The sequence below is a fragment of the Acanthochromis polyacanthus genome, chromosome 11 (genome assembly GCF_021347895.1).
Source record: "Acanthochromis polyacanthus isolate Apoly-LR-REF ecotype Palm Island chromosome 11, KAUST_Apoly_ChrSc, whole genome shotgun sequence".
Taxonomy (NCBI): domain Eukaryota; kingdom Metazoa; phylum Chordata; class Actinopteri; family Pomacentridae; genus Acanthochromis; species Acanthochromis polyacanthus.
In genome coordinates, this window is record NC_067123.1 from 28,744,508 (window position 1) to 28,765,638 (window position 21,131).

A 21,131-nucleotide genomic window follows, 5' to 3' on the forward strand; every position below is an offset into this window, starting at 1 on the left:
ATTTCAGTTTTATTTCTGTCAGGAATGTAGACATTGCTCAGCAGTCCACCTGCATCTAAGGGATTCTTACACCATTTTGAGGATGACAAAAAGTTGGAGGATGTTGACATTTTGGACAGAAAATGACAGATGATGGGAGAGAGGCCTATTTCCAAACAGAGAAGGGGGGTCCCCTTCACAAACTTACAACACAGTCTCGAGATCCTTCCTCTGGCATTTTTAAAACTTGCACAGTGAATTTTTAAAAATGCAGCATTCATTAGGATTTTTATTTTATGTGCCTCATATTCCTAATTAAAACTGACTGGGATAAACTGCTGGTTTTGCTTCTACAAACAAATGTGTGTTCAGAACTTAAACAATCAGTGGATTAATCAGTTACTCAAAAAATTTCATCTGTTTTTAATATCAATGAATCCTTATATACAATATTGTCAAACATTCTCTGTCTGCAAAAACCTATTAAAATAGCCAGAAAGTGTGTGCTGTATCTACTCTCAGATGTCTATCGCTTTGGATAAAAGCATCAGCTAAATGAAACTGTTGAATTGTAAAACCAGTCACACTTCTAGACATATGACTATTGGATTGTTAAAGGTTCATGAATGATGTGATTTTGGGATGAGAAACAATACCTGGGACTCTCCATCAGTAAAGCAACCTACTGAATGAGAGGGTCCAGTTGGCTTTTGTTAAGGCATTTGGGGATCCAACATTGTCCATTACTAAATACAGAACTAAAAGGCAATAGTTGTTCAGGAAGTTGTCTTAGTTCAGTCTTTCTTCTTCAAATTTATCTTTTCATCTGAAACGAATTTTCAACTTAATGTTTTGTTGCTTGTTTTTTCTAAGAGCTTGCCTGTATTCAAAAATATAGAATGAACAGCGCACTCTTGCCTGTGGAGGGCAGCATTAAACTGTACAGTATGCAGGAAATTCTTTAGTAGAAGAAGACAGCAGTCTGAAGTGGCTAGATAAATGCTAGCAAGGTAACACTAATGCTTGTTCTCTCTGTTGGACGTTGTTCCCTATTAATGACTCGACATGGGCAAGAGAGACAATCGAGTGGTGAGTTATGTTGCAAATTTTGAATAACATACGGAGAATTTACGTGCCGTTTTGCAAACCAACCAGGGTAAACACAAGCAGCATAGCGTTAGCGCTGCAGTTAGCATCGGCTAGCTGATGTCAGTGTTGTGAAGGTATTGTGATGCTAGGCCTGTACAGTGGTCACTGTAGCCACGTTTGAACACACATTTTCTGGAAACACAACAGTATGTGTTTAAGCGCGTGTTACATTGCGTTGTAATTAGCGTCAAAAGCGTGGGAAGCTACAAATGCTAACTTTAGCTCACAACATTATAGGCTATTCATAAGTGGGGACGTTTGCGCAGTGTTTTCGAGGTTTCTTATGGCCATATCATGGAATACACCCATGATAGAACTGCATTTAGTCCAAAAACACTACCCGACACCAAACTAATATAAAATAAAAGCCTACATTAGTTCAGCTCTAACGTCCAGGGAATTTGTTTAATGCTAGCGGTTTGCATGTGCTAATGCCAAGTTAACTCTAGTAATGTTGATCATGGGGTCTCTTGCTAATGTGTGGGGGTTTGTACATTTATTCTATTAATATGTTTCATTTCTGACAGAATGGGAGGTCATACAGTTTGGTAGGACACTTTAACAAAGCATCAGGTCCACCTAACTAGCACTATTCTTGCCTAATGCAGCTTAGTCATAACATAGAATAATTTGTTTGTTTATATGAGTCTGTATAATAACCTCCATTAGAAACGTGTTTTAAGAGAAATGCCGTCCTCTGGTGTTTCAGGCTTATATTAACCCCATTGCTGCTGCACGAGCCAGAGGGCCAGTACAGAACTCTGGACCGACCATCCAGGATTATTTAAGCAGACCTCGACCAACATGGTGAGTGAAAAGCAGATCTGCTCAGTGGCATATGATGATATAACTTGTTGCTATTTGGTCAGGAAATATAAAATCAGACAGATAGCTTTTTCATCTGCTATTTGCATTCCTTCTGTCTTTTATTGTAACAGTTAAGTATGGCCATTAAAGACACTGGCTCAGAAGGTGTGCTGTTTTCTAGTCTAAATCTCATCTAACAGGTTAACATAAAGTCTTCATATAAAAGTACAGTAAGACTAACCAGTGCTAATTGATTTGGGTTGTACTTGCAGTGTTGTTGGAGTGTTTTTATTCTGCTTTATTAATAACAGACGTGGGCCCTCGCTGAGGAACACTCAGGCTCAAATGTGGCTAAAGAGATTTTCTCTGTTATCTGCTTTAACCCTCAAGCGACCGAGTGGGGTCATTTATGACCCCAGCCATATAATTATATTTGCCGTTTTTATATCTTTTATCTGAAAAATGTTTCCTACCATGAATTTGTCAGTCTACTTGTTCTACAGCTGCTCATAGTTTTTTGTAGAGATCGGCCAACTGGTGTGACAAGGATAATGGAAACTTGTCTGGGGTCACTTATGACCCCAAAAAGATGTATAGGTTTTTCACTATTGTAGGCCTTAGTTTTATTTATTTATTTTTACCTCTAATCGCTATATTTCAGTGTTTTGCAGTGCACTATACAGTGCATCCGGAAAGTATTCACAGCGCGTTACCTTTTCCACATTTTGTTATGTTACAGTCTTATACCAAATCGGATTCAATTCATTTTTTCCCTTAAAATTCTACACACAACACCCCATAATGACAACATGAAAAAAGTTTTTTTGAGATTCTTGAAAATTTATTAAAAATAAAAAACTAAGAGACCACATGTACATAAGTATTCACAGCCTTTGCTTAATACTTTGTTGATGCACCTTTGGCAGCAATTACAGCCTCAAGTCTTTTTGAATATGATGCCACAAGCTTGGCACACCTATCTTTGGGCAGTTTTGCCCATTCCTCTTTGCAACACCTCTCAAGCTCCATCAAGTTGGATGGGGAGCGCCGGTGCACAGCCATTTTCAGATCTCTCCAGAGATGCTCAATTGGATTCAAGTCCGGGCTCTGGCTGGGCCACTCAAGGACATTCACAGAGTTGTCCTGAAGCCACTTCTTTGCTATCTTGGCTGTGTGCTTAGGGTCGTTGTCCTGCTGAAAGATGAACCGCCGCCCCAGTTTGAGGTCAAGAGCGCTCTGGAGCAGGTTTTCATCCAGGATGTCTCTGTACATTGCTGCATTCATCTTCCCCTCTATCTTGACTAGTTTCCCAGTTCCTGCTGCTGAAAAACATCCCCACAGCATGATGCTACCGCCACCATGCTTCACTGTAGGGATGGTATTGGCCTGGTGATGAGCAGTGCCTGGTTTCCTCCAAACAAAACGCCTAGCATTCACACCAAAGAGTTCAATCTTTGTCTCATCAGACCAGAGAATTTTTTTGCTGATGGTCTGAGAGTCCTTCAGGTGCCTTTTGGCAAACTCCAGGCGGGCTGCCATGTGCCTTTTACTAAGAAGTGACTTCCGTCTGGCCACTCTACCAAACAGGCCTGATTTGTGGATTGCTGCAGAGATGGTTGTCCTTCTGGAAGGTTCTCCTCTCTCCACAGAGGAACGCTGGAGCTCTGACAAAGTGACCATGGGGTTCTTAGTCACCTCTCTGACTAAGGCCCTTCTCCCCCGATTGCTCAGTTTAGATGGCCGGCCGGCTCTAGGAAGAGTCCTGGTGGTTCCAAATGTCTTCCATTTACGGATGATGGAGGCCACCGTGCTCATTGGGACCTTCAAAGCAGCAGAAATTTTTCTGTACCCTTCCCCAGACCTGTGCCTCGTCACAATCCTGTTTCGGAGGTCTACAGACAATTCCTTTGACTTCATGCTTGGTTTATGCTCTGACATGCACTGCCAACTGTGGAACCTTATATAGACAGGTGTGTGCCTTTCCAAATCATGTCCAATCAACTGAATTTGCCACAGGTGGACTCCAATTAAGCAGTAGAAGCGTCTCAAGGATGATCAGTGGAAACAGGATGCACATGAGCTCAATTTAGAGCTTCATGGCAAAGGCTGTGAATACTTATGTACATGTAATTTCTTTGTTTTTTATTTTTAATAAATTTGCAAGACTCTCAAAAAAACTTTTTTCATTTTGTCATTATGGGGTGTTATGTGTAGAATTTTAAGGGAAAAAAATAATTGAATCCGATTTGGAATAAGGCTGTAACATAACAAAATGTGGAAAAAGTGAAACGCTGTGAATACTTTCTGGATGCACTGTAGCTGGTAGACCTACATTTTTAGCCACAGCTGCCCTGGGGCAGACTGACTGGCTACCAATCCACTCCTACAACTCCTCTGACCACCACCAACATTACACAGCATACACATTCATACACCAGTGTAAGTGGCAACACTGGAGGTAAGGTGGGTACAGTGTCTTGCATTGGACGAACGGCTCTGCCCCCTGAGCCACAGCCGCCCCTAAATACTTCTCTGCATGTTACATTGTATGGAGTTAGAACAGTCTCATAATTCACAAATGCACACAGAAGAATTCACAAATGTAAACTGCAATCCACAAATGCACACAGAAGAATTCACACATGTGAACTGGGGTTCACAAATGTAAACTGCAATCCACAAATTAAGAAAGTTCACAAATGTATTTCTGCATTCACAAACTGCTTTTGTGTGTGAATCTTTTTTGAGACTGCTCTGCCGTCAGCTCGATCCACAAATGCATTTTTTTCCAACACGGAAGTTTCTGTACCAATCAGATGTCTCCCTCCTTTCAGCCAATCACAAAAACTCACCCCACGTGGGGGTGGGTGTACTGTTCAGCCAATCATATGAACGCGTCCGCATAGCGTTATACTTGACCGTGTCATTGGGCTGAAGAGTGAAGTTTCAGATGTGATTACCACAGCGGATAATATAAACACATTTGTCCGACAAACAACAAATATTCATCCATCCGTTCTCTATACACGGCTTCAACGAACACAGCGCGACTCACATTTCCGGGTTCATTATTACACACACAAAAAAAGATTCCACAAAAAACGGCCATAATCCAACCTTGGACATCCAGATGACACAAGCCAGTAAACTATTTTGTCCAAAACATGTCTTGAAGTCGGTATATAATCCACGAATCGGTCGTTTTAAAGGAAATGCACCTCGCGATGCGCGTCCAATATTCCCTGTATTTCTCGTCATATTTTTTTTATTTGATATTCATTGTTTGTCGGACAAGTGTGTTTATATTACCCGCTGTGGTAATCACATCTGAAAGTGGTTTATACCGGCGGATTCATGAGAATCTAAGCATTCCATCGGCGTATAATGTTTATATATTCGCGTTTGCAGTCTTCGGACATTCTTTAAATTCCTATGCAAATTAGTAAGTGTACCGCCGGCGGTACACTGAAGTTTAACGGGTTAAAAATGCTCGAGTTTGCGCTGCAAACTCCCAGCGCAAACTATATACTCCCAGTCCCGCTTGACTTCTCGCTCAGCTTTTGCCTCCAGCATAAGCCCCGGCCACAACAAACGTCACAATGTTTGTAAACAAATAAAGGGTCTATTGTCCCCATCAGACGCCATGGTCTCTCCGACGGGCAGCTTTACTCTTCAGCCCAATGACACGGTCAAGTATAACGCTGTGCGGACGCGTTCATATGATTGGCTGAACAGTACACCCACCCCCACGTGGGGTGAGTTTTTGTGATGGGCTGAAAGGAGGGAGACATCTGATTGGCTACAGAAACTTCCGTGTTGAAAAAAATGCATTTGTGGATCAAGGTGACGGCAGAGCAGTCTCAAAAAAGATTCACACACAAAAGCAGTTTGTGAATGCAGAAATACATTTGTGAACTTTCTTAATTTATTTGTGGATTGCAGTTTACATTTGTGAACCCCAGTTCACATGTGTGAATTCTTCTGTGTGCATTTGTGGATTGCAGTTTACATTTGTGAATTCTTCTGTGTGCATTTGTGAATTATGAGACTGTTCTAACTCCATAACATTGCACACATACAGACAAGATGTTTGTGTAGATTTTGTTTTTATGTACTTTTGATTTACTATTGAGAAAACAAAAGGAATAAAGTTTTAAAAGAAGTGGCAGACAAAGCATGTCTAAATAAATGTTATTGCATTCTTACAATGCATCATATTGTTCATATGGTTTTACTTTAGCTCTGAGTCAAAAATGATTAAAATCCATGAATAATAAAAGAAGGTTATTTTAGAATATCCATCTTAAAATGCAGTGGAGTGGAATAGGTAAGAAAGCACAAAAAGAGGCACTAAAGTAGACATATTCCTGTGTAAAATATAGTGGGGTCATAAATGACCCCAGTCAGTCATTTTAGTCGCTAAAATAGCTTGGTCACTTGAGGATTAAGTGAGCATTGATATGTAACTTGTACTCACTTGTTAGATGAGTTAGTTTATACCTGCTCATTGGACGGAACATTTCATCAATTTGAAATTACATTTTGAAACAATGCAAATTACAAAGCCTGAAATTTAGGATGTGAAAGGTGTGTCTGTTAAATAATGAGGCTAATGCTGTAATTCAGCTTTATTTAAGAACTGTGAAACTTTCATGGCTTGTCAATGCGTGCACATCGACCACTGTGTGGTTCAGTCATGCATGCTGTGGTGTAGCTAACATGATTAAATAATTATACCAGAAGCATTTTGCAGTGCTTATCAGACGGGCTTCTCATGGTGTCTCATTCATGCTCATTCACGTTTTACATCTGTTACACAGTGACTATTTAAAATCAAGCCTGACTTCAATAAACTGTGTTGCATCTCTGTCAGAAGAATCACAAGATATGAATAATAATTCAGCCCTATTAAAACATTCATACAATCTTATTTAGAGAAATGTGGCATGATTTTAGTGCAAAAGAAGCCCATTAAAAGAGAAAAAGCAATGTTTGTTTGTTTTTTAGCTTTCTTACCCATGAGTGTTTTCTTCACTGAATTTGATAATGCAGTAAAATTTGCAATAAATGTGCTTCAAGTACTTAAGGCATTGTTACATTTTGTCTCTGTAGAGTCATTGTAGCCATAATTTCAGTGCTGTTATAGAAGGGATGAAGTACAGCCAAAGAAGATTTAAACCGGGAATATAGGATCTCTAGAGTTTGATAGCTGTGTGTGAAATAGGATCTGGTTCTTTCCCCCCATTTGCAGTTACGCTCATATCTTCTCATATCAAACATCGTATCAGACAGATTTCATATAATTGAAGCCTCCTGAGAAACAAACTACAGTCTTAGCTACAGAGGACACATTAAGTTCATTTCCTGCCACACTCCACTGCTAGTATGAACGTCTCCTTTGCATAAAATATTTTTATTGCAGCATTAGAGAGGAAAGGGACTTACAGTACCAATTTCTGGCACCATGATATTTGTCAAGGGGCTTAAATGTATAATAGTTTATTATTTAAGATCCTGTTTGAAACTTCTTGATTCTGTAAACAAAAGCATGACTGAACAAAATCTGTTGAAATTAAAGGCAATGAAAAGTAAACTCCTGGAAGTCCGAAAACTGGAACGTCTTCACATTAAATAACGCGTCGAAATCCATATTTACTAAAGATTAAACATTAGTCCGCCGAATATAGAGAAGACTGTTCTGTGTCTGTTCCACGCACGCTTTTTAGGACTAGATGTGACCGATCCTTTCAGGCAGTAGCTCCTAGACTGTGGAATGCGCTGCCTGTCTCCTTGAGATGCATAGAGTCAGCTGATTCTTTTAAAAAGCAGCTGAAAACTTTTTCATACAAGCAGGCTTTTAGTTGAGAGGGGGCTTTTATGTGGACAATTTTATGTGATTTTACATGTGTGATTTTATGAGAAATGTGGTTTTAGATCGTGGGGGCTTATTTTACTGTATTTTTATTATCCCCCGCCTCCACGAAGTGGAAAAGGGGGATGTAGGTTTGGCCTCCGTCCGTCCGTCCGTCCGTGCATCCGAGATGAAGGGGACAGCTTTTCTCAGAAACTGTTACAGCTAGGATTATGAAATTTAGTGTGTAGCTTCACACCACGGACGCCTTGATCAAGTTCGAAAATGAGACCTGTGCGATAATATTTAACAGCGTTATGACCCTTGATCACTATTTTGGATACAGACTCATAGACATCACATGTGGCGGGGGATATTGATGACCATGTCGTCTTATGTCTTATTTTTCTTTTTTTTTTTTTAATGTAAAGCACTTTGTGATTTTTATATCTGTGAAAAGTGCTATATAAATAAACTTTACTTACTTACTTTTTTTTATCAACAAGAACTTACAGTTCACAATATTCTAAGAGAATAATACATAACTCCAACCCCATATGTTTTTATAACCAACGAGATGCCTTTATGACATGTATTACAAATGATTTATTTTGTCCTTACCAGGGAAGAACTGAAAGAGCAACTGGAGAAGAAGAAAAAGGGCTCTCGAGCTCTGGCTGACTTTGAGGACAAAATGAACGAGGTATGTTCCTATCACGTAGTGACGTATTGAGTTATGATAAATGATCTAACTAGGCAAGAAAGCATGTGCTAAATAGATAATCAAATAAATGAATAAACCAACATTATAGCCCAATTTTCCTCATGTCGATGAAATAATTATTTTACTTCAGCAGTCATCATACTCTTAAAGCGTTGTAGCTGCCTTAGCTTGACTGTAACTTGAACAACAAATCAGAGCTCACCTTCCAAACAACCGATCGATCACTGTCCGTTGGTGTGTGAATTTTGTTTATGTTTGTTCACAAAATGTGGTATTCAAACTTCCTCATAATTGGCATTGTTAACCTTGTGATGTGCAGCGTGAGTCAGGAGATGCCAATTTTGTATTGGGTTTGGGTCACTTTTGACCTATTTTCTGCATCCAAGGGTTAGCCAGTATAATCAGCCAAAAGTGGGAATAACAGAAGCTATCACAAGTTCAATGAAAGAGCTCATATAGAAACAAGAAGTTGTGTTTGTCTTGTGGGCTCATGTTGAGGTAACACGATACAGCACAGAATGAAGTTATATCAATATACAGGAAGACAAAAAGTTGATGTTGGGGAAACATGATCAGTTTGATTCAGCATCTTAAACACAACAGAAGTCAAAGCAAATGCAGAGTACGTGTGAAAACAAATGTAGAAAATTTGGTTTGTTTTACATGTGGGGCTTTGCCGACACAGCAGTCCATGACGCAGGTGTTTGCTAGCGTTTATTCTGTTGGTTCAACTATTTAATTTACAAAGTGCCTTCCTTAGGAAATACAGAGTCCAGCAATTTTTAAATGAATTATTAATCTGTGATTTTCTTAACCGTTTGATGTGCAACAAAGGTCAGAAGATACCCATGTCCCATTGAATGTGGGTCACTTTAACCCATGTTGTGCATCAAAGGGTTAAAGTAACAAGTAGTTTATTTCAACAAATTCTTAACAGGGGTCTGAACAACAGAATATGACAATGTTAATTTTAGAGATACGCCATTTGGCTCATTTAAAAACCAGCACAACAAGAGTCCTTTTCTTAAGTTTAAAGTCTTACTATTAAATGTAAAGTACATGCTAATGAGAATCAAAATTGTGATTTTTCTTTCTATTGGGCAGTGCAAATAATATAAATTACCTTCACTGAAGACATATTTTCTGCACAAAATGATCTATGATAATTACAATAGATTGTAATCAAAGTGATGGTGACATTTATGTGAGATATTGATATTTAAGGGTAACCATAGTACATGTTACCTCTGTTTTTAACTGTACTATAAGACTGTGCTGCTTATATGGGTGATGGTTTCACTGCATATCAGGAACAGTTTGTAGACAAGTGCAAGTTATGAGACATTTGACTTTGTTCTTTCTGATTTGTTTCAGAAATGGAGGAAAGAGCTAGCAAAAAACAGAGAAAAAATGCTAGGTGGAAGCGACAAGGACAAAGAAAAGACAAAAAAACAACTGACAAAGAAAAAGAGGAGAAAAAGGACAAGAAAGAGGTATGATATGAATCTAATCTCAAATAATTGAGGTGTCATCTTTTGAAATCACATTTTGCTCACTTTGACTTCTCCTTGGATGTCATTTGTGTTTAGAAAAAGAAGAAAGAAAAGAAGAAATCTAACAGGGTGAGGAGAGACCTCCAGTGTTTCCGTGGCCTCCTGTGGCACATTGCTGCCTCAGATGCACTCATACACTCACACTTGTGTTTGCTCTCATCGTGTTCTGATTGTAAAGTCTCAATTATAAACCAGTGAATAAGCTCAAGTCTAATGAACACTGCTTCCATTGTGTTTTGGTCAAGCATTCTTCATCTTCCTCCTCCTCATCGAGTTCTGATTCCTCCAGCAGCTCCTCCTCAGAGTCTGAAGATGAGGTAAGTCATGTCTGACTTTTAGATATATTGCCGATAACTCAACATAAAATACACAAATTATAAATTAGCGCAGATCAATTTTTTTTATTTATTTATTTTTTTTTACCCGATGTCATTCATTGTAATTTTATTTTCAATCTGATACATAATGTAAAGAAAGCTTGCATTTGGATTCATCCAGACAGTTCTGCATTCTGAATAAGGCTAGTTTAAAAGCTGAAAAGCATGTCTTGTATTAGTATAACCTGTGGAGAAACACATGCCATAATTAAGTTGTTGTCCAGAAAAGATGTGGATGTGCTTTGGGGAGCCGGTTTTGTTCAAAACAAAACTCCATACTTAAAGGATAACTTGAATTTAGAGGAACAGTCCTCCTGAAATGAAAACAAAAAACTTTTTTTCAGAGCAAAAACTGTTTTACATGATGACAGGGAATTAGCTGATTTCAAATATTGACTTCTGGTGTCATTGGATATGGTGACAGCTGGAACATCTGGAGCTTGTTGGTTAACAGCTGATCAGGTTTTAAACTGATCATTTAAAAAAAAGGCTTAAATGAGAATCCTGAAAAAAGCTGGACAGTTCTGTTTTACACACTTTTTGCTACAGTTTTTTTTCTTTTTGTGTGCAGGACGAAAAGAAGAGCATGAAGAAGAAGCGCAAGAGAAAGAAGACATCGGCCAGGAGACCGTCAGAGAGCTCAGAAGAAGAATCCGATGCTGAAAGCAAGGTTTTTCTTTTAATACCAGCATAACTTTCTTCTCTTATTCTATACAAAACAGGCTGTGGTAGTTAAAATGTTTTTATTTCTCCCGAAAAGAAAAGGAAAAGAATGAAGGAAGAAGTGGACAAAGACAAGGTAATTTGGTGTTATTCAGTCACTCGTTTAACTGTTGTTTTGATGCTATAATTTATTGTGGGTGTAGCTGCACAGGTATATGATGCTACATGTAAAGTGCATTTTGCCAATCAAATTATGTTGTAAATGTTGTGTCCAAAGGATGAGAAGGCTCGGAGGAAAAAAAGGAAGGCTGAAAGAAGTCATAGAGATTCATCCTCAGAGTGGTCTGCTGACTCGGATGAGGAAGAGATGGTAGGCATTGTTACTGCATAACTGTTAAAGTAGGGAACTAGGCTGCTGAATTGACTTTCTGTGATCACGGAGGAAGAAAATTATTCTAAAAGCATTCTCACAGTTATTCTTTGTCTACCTTTTATGCAAGATTCCTCTAAATGTTTACTTTCCACAAACATTGTCATTGTTGAAATTTAGGCCTTTTGTCTCACTTCCACTAACAGACTTGAAGTAATTAAACACCCCTTTGTTCCTCTGTTAACACTTTGTTCCTCCTGGTTTTCAGTTTAAATAAATTAATTATCTCAAAACGTTTCACATTCAAATATTCAGTCCCGTTTTAACCATAGATGTTTCATAGTCCAACAGAGCACTTCATGTTCTGACACTATTTTACGCATATATTCAGTTTGAATATCATTGTCTACCGTTTTACTCCATGGCTGATCAAGCATGTTTAATGTTATGCATCTAAGCAGACCGTTAAATCAGAGTCACTGTGCTGTGTAAATTTTGGCTGTATTTTATTTCTCTTATGTTTAATAGTCAACTGAAGTGAAAACACAAGGAAATGGAAATAAGCAGTGGCATCGGCACTAAATTCCTGTTCACATAGTAAATACTTTGACTACAGAAGACATGCTTCATACAGTGGTAGAAGGTTTTTGGATACCCTTAAAATTTTACACAATCTCAGATATCAGGAAATATTTGTGTAAAAGTCTATTGTGTGTTTCAAAAGGTGTGTAGGGCTGGCCCGAACAGTGGTTTCTGGTCTCCGGATATTCGGGCCCTATTAAAGACGAATATCCGACTATTTGTTCCGCCCCCTTAACGCTGTTGGTTCGTCTGTATTTCTGCAGAGTGTATCCAGCTGCTGAAGGACTGCATCTGCACTTCCTGGCTGAGAATCTGTATCTTTAGGCGTGTTTCCTGCGTTAGGTTCCTTGTTTTAGCTATTTTTGTTTCTGAAGAACTTTCAAATGTGCTGGCTTTATATAGACATGAAGCACGGCACCAAAAATGGTGGCTTATATTAAAAAGCACGACCTTCATTAGTGGATCACTGATACCAAAATGACCCAATATGTGTATTTTTTTTTTATTAACTAATCAAATTTTAGTTTTTAATTACTTTTTTTAGGATTTGTTTAGTATTTTGGTTGTATCTGTACTAAAACAAAGTGCACTTGAACATCTAAGAATCATTCTTAATGCAATATTTCACAAATGCATGGGGTGTCCAAAACTTTTTCCACCGCTGTACATTAGTCTTATTCAGTCATGGGTGAAGAAATTGCTGTTTGTGGTGTCATGTGAGACACTTAATAATGAAACCATCGACTGGCTCGTAGGTACATTCCTCACTTATCAAAGTCAAGTCTATCTCATGTTTTTGTATGTATTCACTTAGCCTCAAAAAGATGATCAAGCATTCTTCAGGGAAAGTCACTAAATTAGATTTTAATTGCTCTAATTTTAGAAAATTTTAACCCTTAATTAAAACTTAGATTTCCCAAAGGTTAACAGTGTTCAGTGCAAATTTGAAGTAGGGTTGTGACCTTAAGCTGGCCCTTTCACATTAATGTGACTGCAAGTTTAACTCCTGTATGTCTAAATGTCAGGAATGCGCTCCTTTCTTTACATCCGATGGCATCCTGATATGTTGACTTCTCGTCCTACCTGTACTGCCAGTACACCTGACACATTTGGACTAGAATACCCTCGTTAGCATGCCGCCTGTCATCACAAATCAAAAATAAATGAGTGGGGCACACACAAATCACTCACAGACAGGTTTGTATGGCTATCTAACTTGAACCTAGTTCTAACCTTAACCATTAACTAAGTTTAACCCTCAACTCTAACCTTATTGCAAAAGCTTGTAAAAACTCTACTATTGAGAAATGGGAACAGTTATGGGAAATGAGGTCTTTAGGAGCACTTGTAGCTCAAGACTTCCCTCTTTCCATGATCACAATTTACCATTTCTCTCCTATAGACTGAAGCCAAGAAGAAAAGGAGAAGTAGTGAGGAAAAGGAGAAATTCGCAGTGAGCAATTCCCTTGATTTCATTTTTCAAATGACAGCAAACAAGACATGCCAAGCAGTATGCCTTGACCCATCTTCTCCAGCACATAGATACCTTATCTGTATAGTGACGACCTTTAGCACAGTGTTGTTGATCCAGCAGTGGAGCTTCACCTAAAAAAAAGACACATCCCTTGCTAATTTCAAAATGTTTCACATTCCCAGGACAAATCCAAGAAGAAAAGGAAAAAGAAGCACAAGAAACACGGCAGAAAAAAGAAAAAGAAGACAGCGTCTCAGTCAGACTCAGAGCTCGACTAGGAACCGTATTTTCGTGGTTCTCTCATCCTCCTGACAGATCACTAGTAGTGTCATTTTTGCCTTTGACTACCAAAAACTTCTCCCATCCAGCTTCGGTCATCACACTTGAACAAGGAGACCTACAGACTTGCTGGATTGCAGTGTGTGAAGTGAACATGAGGGAGGCACCGTCCCTCTTAAATGACAACTACCGGTACATATCTTTCGTTGCTAATTTTTTTTTTATCATCATGCTTTTTGTAGATTAAAGTTCATTAAGTTACACTCAGCAACAGGACTGAAGTGATTTCTGCATTTTCCCACCCTTTTTTTTTTTTTTTTTAATTTTCGTCATGGAGATTTCAGAGTGCCTGGCACTCAGCACCACCTTCAGTATGCTGGTCCTCTTTAGGAGCTGCTTCCTCTGCTTCATACCCGACATCCTCCATTGCTACATGAGGCTGATAAGCTCGTGCCTGTGTCATGCATGTAGACTCGAGGACCTGATGTCTCGCCAGCCTCATATTGAAGTTGGATCTGTTATAAGAAATGTGAGCTACACAGTCGACGGTAATACAAGGGATAATTGTTTTATTAGATGAGTTGTTACACTGCAGTGTAAATGTATAAACAATGGAATTCATTAATAAAGTATTGTTTTAGCCTTTGTTGCTGTTCCTTAAATTACAACTTCCAGTTTGATGCATGATTGCTTATTTTTAGTTTGTGCAAATATCAAACAAATCACACACTCTTGTGGTCCAGCCCCGGATGCCTGCTGTAGTTGCTTTTACTCTTCTGTTCCCCTTTTTTTTGACGTGAATTTAAAAATCTACATTTGCACTATTCTTGAAATTAAAGCTAAAGCAATACGCTAGAAAACAGCAGACATGAAAAACTTCACTGAGAGCTTAGCAGTTTACCATTATACTGCTGCACATCACACACTGATTTATATAGAACCAAACTATAAAAGCAGGTTTTTATGGAGTACTGGACAAAGGTTACAATTACTACAGGTACAGTGAGGATGTGGTTAAGGATATGCAAGGAAAAGTTTTGATTTATCAAGTAAGGTCACAAAAAGTGCAGTAATTGGGGGGGGGGAATCTTATTAGCAACATTTGCCCTTAAGACAAACAGAGTATTTCAGTGTACTGGACTGTTTCAAGCAGCCTAGGGGAACTTGCCATATTTCTTCAGTGGGTTCAGTCTGTCTGTGTTACCATGATGTTGAGTGTAGACCTCTGTGGGGCTCTTATATTTTGCATGACTCCTTATTGCTGAGAATGCCTCTAAATGACTGAGGTCAGTCAGAGCTGCAGCAGTTCACCGATTAGTAAATTCATCAGTAACTATTTTGATATTTGTGCGGTTTCATTAATTTTTTGAAGAAAAAAAAGTCAAAATTCTCTTTGTGCAGCTTCTTAAATGTTCGTATTTTCTCGTTTCTTTCCTCCACTATGACAGTAAGCTGAAAACCTTTGAATTTTGGACAAATCATAGTTGAGGATATCATCCTGGGCATTGAGAAACACTGGTTGACATTTTTTTTCCTTACTATTTTCTGACATTTTGTGGACCAAACAACTAATGAATTGATTGAAAAAACAATCGACTGATGAATCTACAGTGAAAATAATTGTTATATGCGACCTGTAGCTGTCGGGCGGAAGAAGGAATCTGGGGCACCTCCCAACTTAAAAACCTATTGCTCAGCTCTGTAGTTTAATCAGTAGCTCAGGTTTACTGACCTATTTACTTTGTTAAATGGCATCAACCAGTTTATATCCGATCTAGCCTTATAATAATGCATGTGCTTATTTTTTTCTGGCTGGAGGACAAAATACTACTGCCAGTCATAGCTTATCTACTTAAAGACACTGCAAAAATACAGTTAAAAGCATGTAAAATCTAAGAGCAGCGAGTGATTTGATACCCTGCTAATTACTGTCTTTCTACACTGCATGAAATAAAGGAGAAAGTCATCCTTAAACAGTACTGAAGTATCAATATCAAAATATTACAGAGCAAACATATTAGAGAGTAAAAGTACTCATCCAGAAATGCTCCTGTGCAGATTGTTGTATTACTATCGTAAAGTTTTTGGACCATAGCTTTTGCATTAGCATGTTCCCAACATTTGAATGGACTATCTGAGAGCAACACTTGTCTAAAAGGAAAAAAGTGCACTTTCCCTCAGAAATGAAGTAAAACAATGTACTCAAGGAAAATATACATAACTCAAATACGTACAAAAGTGCAGTATTTGTGTAAAAATAGGCTGTTTTCATTTATCAAACTATGGAAATCAGTTTATAATTTCTTAAAAACTATGACCCACTGTGACTTTAAGAGTCATGAGGATAAAAAGTCAGAAACATTCAACCCAATTGCTTTAAAATAAAAATCCTTATCAGGCAGCATTACTGTTTGTAAAGGAGACTTCATATCTAGGTCTTGTGATCGTAACCACGCATTGTATCAAAGGTTAACCTGAGCTCATAAAATCTTTCAAGCTATAATTCTTGTTGAGTGACTGTGTGGGTGTTTTAGCATCATGTTTACCAAATCCTCCTTTACAAATCAAGTTTAACCAGTCAGGTTGAACTTGTACTGTAATTCCAGAAATCTTTCAAACACTTATCTGTCTTCATCTAAAAGTCACGGGACACAAGGGAGTGAAACATAATTCAACTTCCAGGTTTTGCTTCGTGGGAGGTCCTAACCTGCTCTATAAAGACTGGAGTGTTTGCTCAGTGGAAGTGTGAGACGTGCGACAGGAGGCTGTTGTATCATTTCCCAGTGAAGGTAAGAAACTCTGAATCTGATTGAGCCGTTTTCTTTGCATTGCTCCCACCAGTGTTGTGCTTTAACAAACAGTCACAGCTCACATTCAACATCACGGTTCAGTGAAGCTGCTGTGGGTGAAAGGCAATTTTTAGAATGTGCTGCAACGAAACTGAAAGTTACAGCAACAGTTTCACAAGTAGGCCACACAATACCAAACGGCTTTGTTTTTCTAGAAGGAAAAAAGACATTTAACTGCATAAAATGTGTCTTTCCAGATGTTGAGGATCACTCTGCAGCTGTTCGTGGGGGTGCTGGTGTTGGGTGTCACTTTGTGTGACATCAGATGTCCTGATGGGAATACCTGCCCCGATTTGACCACCTGCTGCTTGACCAGTCTTGGATATCGCTGCTGTCCGTATCCAAGGGTAAGCCTGATGTACTCATCAGTTTAGCAGATCGATTAGTATATTTTCCTGTTGGAATTAACTCTTTCTCCCTCTCTATGTCCTGTGTCTGCAGGCTGTGTGCTGCTCTGACAAGTCCCACTGCTGCCCCTCAGGGTATCGTTGTAACCTGGCAGCCCAGAAGTGTGATAAAGCTGACCAGCCGTGGTTGAGCTTACCCCTGGCGAAGAAGGAGGCTGCAGTGGAGCCCAGCAGCCCCGTTCTGCCCGTGATTCCACTTCAGGACGCCGAAAGCAACCACGTCCCCGAGGAAACAAAGAGTACCTACGTCCGCTGTGACAGCTACTTCTCCTGTCCAGATCGCACTACTTGCTGTAGACACCCGAAAGGCGCCTGGTTCTGTTGTCCCTACTATCCTGTGAGTTGACCGACACAATCGTCCACTGCCACTGAAGCACTGTCACGTTATTGCTATTTTATTGACTGATACATGAAATCTGTCACTTGTAGGGGAGGTGCTGTCTGGATGGCTTCCACTGTTGTCCATACGGCTATGACTGTGACCTCACTTACACTCACTGTGTCAGAAACACCCTGATGTATCCTTTCCCGCCCAAACAAGCTCTGTCTTCAGTCCCTGCCTCCCGCATTTCAACTCCAGAGGACAAAGGCAGCTTGGAGGAGGTATGAAATCCCACACTGCATGTACCTTCATATAAAGGCTAGATTTCTAGTTTCCTCCTTGCTTAGTTCACTAATATGATTTTTTTTATTTTTGTGCATATATACATCATTTACAGTGGGATATATTTACACATACATAGACTTCATTTCATTTTAACATTACCAATAAGGAAAAAAAGAAAAATAACCATAAACTCAAAAGGGAAAAAGAAAGAAAGAACAGGAAAAAAAAAATACTAATTAGTTCACTAATATGATGCGGGCAGGCGTGAACCAAACGTGACGTCACCCGTTGGTTTCAAACATAGACTGTATATATAGTGGACGTAGCATCTGGCTCCAGAATTGAAGCCAACCCGGAAGTGTCAAAAACTTGCAATATCACGCCATCCGCTAGGGTTGGCTCCAAAAAGCTTTTTCTCCATAGACCCCAATTCATTTTTGGAAAAAATAAAATTTGATAGACTGATGTTCTACAGCTCAGGATTTTTTTCCCGTTAGTTTTCATGGTCAAAATGAGAGATCAGGTGGCCGATCTTAAAATAAATCAATACTGAATTTTAAATAAATCGTTAAAGTTGGCGGAGCCAGGGGGCGTGGCTATACTCGATAGACAGCAACAGAAGCCTCTGCGGTAAAATGTGGGCGGGATAAGAGAGTCTTCAGCCAATCCTGCTGAAACCAACAGGTGACGTCACGGTTAGTTCACGCCTGGTTTCAAAGCTGAGAAAATGAAGCCCGGATTTTGCTACTTTCTGGTCGCCGTTTTGGATTTTTTGGAGCCAGTGACGTAAAAAGCGTCATCAAACAGACTGGACCGGAGAGCAACTCGGGGCAGGATTGGCTGAAGACTCTCTTATCCCGCCCACATTTTACCGCAGAGGCTTCTGTTGCCGTCTATCAAGTATAGCCACGCCCCCTGGCTCCGCCAACTTTAACGATTTATTTAAAATTCAGTATTGATTTATTTTAAGATCGGCTACCTGATCTCTCATTTTGACCATGAAAACTAACAGGGAAAAAATCCTGAGCTGTAGAACATCAGTCTATCAAATTTTATTTTTTCCAAAAATGAATTGGGGTCTATGGAGCAAAAGCTTTTTGGAGCCAACCCTAGCGGACGGCGTGATATTGCAAGTTTTTGACACCTCCGAGTGGGCTTCAATTTTGGAGCCAGATGCTATGTCCACTTTATATACAGTCTATGGATGCGGGTGTGGCTCCTGCAGCCTGAATCCAAATGTTATGATAGCAGCAGACTCGTTTTCTCATGTTGTCAAGCCACTGTCATATGATCAAACCACCCCACGCAGTTTTGATGAATCAGAATGTTCTGGAATTTAAAAACACCCTCCAGTGAAGTTTTTTTTTTTTTTTTTTTTTCACGTGTCTTTATGTTTGCATGCAAGACGACATATGAGTGAAATAAACAGTCAGTCCCACGGTGGAGCTTTTCCACCTTGCAACCACCTTACCATTCCACAACCAACACTGAAATGCTCATGGAATTGGAGTTAAAGCCCTAATGTAATTTAAATTGTAAAAGAAATAATTTACAAAAGCACAACTTAAAACAATTACTCCAGATTTTTAAAATCAGTTGAGGGTTACATATAAAAGCCCATTATTTATGAGTCCACATGTTGAATTGCTACATTTCAGTCATCCCTGCATAAGCGAATAATAAAAGTAAGAAACCAAAATAATAAGAGCAATGATTTGCCGTGGAGAGCAGAGAATTAAAGAAATATCACTTTCTGTGGCACTCCAGTGTGAGTAAAGGTCTGAGCCAATCCTCCAAAAAGCATTGGCTTGCATGAAACGTACCGATGACCATCATATTTTAACAAAGACAGGCGTGTACAGTTACATCTAAGCCATTTAAACGCAAGAAGGGATTATTTGCATGGGGAAAAAAATCTAAATTTGTAACTTTGATACGTAGATATAAGCTTCCATTGGTTTATTCATTGACTGGAGAGGACTTTAACAGCTAATTATTTCAATGACTGTTGTGGTTTTACAGTCTGCAGCTTTACTGTTTTGATTCAGTCTCACCTTTTTCATCAACTGTGTTGCCAATTAAAAGTTTGGTTAAACTCACTGTACACTGTATAGCCAGTAACAACCTGCACATGCACAAATCAGCAATGAGCTGGAAAGCATATAGCAGCAGAGTGAATAATTAATTTACATTAATTAATAGCTCAAACAACACAACTTCAAATTAATACAGATGTTGCTGAATTAAGAATAAAATAAAACGTATGATGATATGATAATTTCATTTTTACTGGCTAAAAGAATCAGATGAAGCAGGTTCGACTTAGATATAGCTAGAATATTTAGTGCCACAGAGTAATAAACCAACTTTTTAGGAACTTTGAAGATTAGTATTTTAAAAAAAAATAAACAAAAATCAGTTGTCAGCTAACATGCACATAGATATTCAAGGTTAAATATTAAGATGACAGCCAGGGTAATGGTTGTCTTTCCCATGTTGCAGGCACCGATGACAACTCTAACTGAGGCCCTCAGCAGCCCCTCTGATGAGAGAGTCATTCGCTGTGATGCCACGTTTTACTGCCCAGGAGGAAGAAGCTGCTGCAAGGGGACATCAGGCAACTGGAACTGCTGCCCCTTCCCACTGGTATGGATTGTGCAGTTGTTCAATCAATGTAGATTTAGAGGAGATAAATTATTTTAAAAAATGGCACAGGGATCTGAAAGTTAACAGTCTGGTTGAAGGATTTAAGCACTAAAAGAGCAAATGATCAACATCATGTTAGCATGTGTTCCGATCATAAGCATTGAAATAAATATCACCTTTAATGGCTGCAACTCATCAGCCAGTGCTTAGTTCTTACACCGAGATTCTTACTGATTTCAGGGCCAGTGCTGTGCAGATGGTAAGCACTGCTGTGAGTATGGATACACCTGCGATCCCTCCTCCTCGACATGCAGAAAATGGTACTCTGAGGTTCCCGCTGGAGCACAAGAAGACGCCCGAATGCTCTGAGGACACACTGTTGAAGTACACAGTGACCATTTGTCATCGGTATGGTTGAGATGAAGGGTAACAATGCTTTACAGCCTCGTTGAAGAACATTAACAGACACACTGGCTAGATGTCGAATCAGATCAGTCTCACTAGAAGACAGCTAATGATTAAACAATGTGCTTGCAACAGCATAAAATTGGTCCTAATATCTGCTGCTTTCAACATAACGTTACTGTATGTTTGGCTCTCAGAAGACAGTCACCATTGATCTTCAGTTAAGCGAGATTTCCTGCAACAGCATTTTCAGAATACTTAATCGCGATTTATTTTTTTGTATTAGACAAGTCATGGAGAGCTTTTTGCCAGCCTCAAATGGCTTTATGATCTTTTGTACTGACAAAAAAACATTGATATTTCAAAATAAAAAAATGAAAATGTGAGTTGTGTTTTGTTGCTCTCTCTG

The 21,131-nt window shown here is 39.1% G+C and overlaps 2 protein-coding genes across 4 annotated transcripts; both read left to right on the forward strand.

The window, feature by feature from the left end:
- The first annotated feature begins 923 nt into the window (after window positions 1-923).
- Window positions 924-14,454, forward strand: fam133b (family with sequence similarity 133 member B). 3 transcript variants are annotated; one of them, XM_051955860.1, is made up of 11 exons: window positions 924-1,068; window positions 1,838-1,935; window positions 8,411-8,489; window positions 9,885-10,003; window positions 10,100-10,132; window positions 10,353-10,380; window positions 11,012-11,110; window positions 11,201-11,239; window positions 11,381-11,473; window positions 13,458-13,508; window positions 13,712-14,454. In XM_051955860.1, the coding sequence occupies exons 1-11, from the start codon at window positions 1,045-1,047 to the stop codon at window positions 13,805-13,807; spliced, it is 759 nt and encodes a 252-aa protein (XP_051811820.1). In that variant the 5' UTR covers window positions 924-1,044; the 3' UTR covers window positions 13,808-14,454. The 3 variants fall into 3 exon arrangements, with proteins under 3 accessions (XP_051811820.1, XP_051811821.1, XP_051811822.1); XM_051955861.1 differs by having other exon boundaries at window positions 10,356-10,380; XM_051955862.1 differs by lacking the exon at window positions 13,458-13,508.
- A 1,383-nt stretch (window positions 14,455-15,837) lies between these two features.
- Window positions 15,838-21,028, forward strand: LOC110956220 (progranulin-like). The gene is made up of 6 exons (XM_022201556.2): window positions 15,838-16,597; window positions 16,855-17,004; window positions 17,099-17,401; window positions 17,494-17,667; window positions 20,174-20,317; window positions 20,558-21,028. The coding sequence occupies exons 2-6, from the start codon at window positions 16,855-16,857 to the stop codon at window positions 20,684-20,686; spliced, it is 900 nt and encodes a 299-aa protein (XP_022057248.1). The 5' UTR covers window positions 15,838-16,597; the 3' UTR covers window positions 20,687-21,028.
- Window positions 21,029-21,131: the final 103 nt, after the last annotated feature.

Coding starts and splice junctions, on each gene's coding strand:
- fam133b (XM_051955860.1), top strand. CDS start 1,045: ATGGGCAAGAGAGACAATCGAGTG. Junction 10,381..11,011: donor CCTCAGAGTCTGAAGATGAG/GTAAGTCATGTC, acceptor TTTTGTGTGCAG/GACGAAAAGAAGAGCATGAA. Junction 11,240..11,380: donor AAGAAGTGGACAAAGACAAG/GTAATTTGGTGT, acceptor TTGTGTCCAAAG/GATGAGAAGGCTCGGAGGAA.
- LOC110956220 (XM_022201556.2), top strand. CDS start 16,855: ATGTTGAGGATCACTCTGCAGCTGTTCGTGGGGGTGCTGGTGTTGGGT. Junction 17,402..17,493: donor TCTGTTGTCCCTACTATCCT/GTGAGTTGACCG, acceptor TGTCACTTGTAG/GGGAGGTGCTGTCTGGATGG. Junction 17,668..20,173: donor ACAAAGGCAGCTTGGAGGAG/GTATGAAATCCC, acceptor CCCATGTTGCAG/GCACCGATGACAACTCTAAC.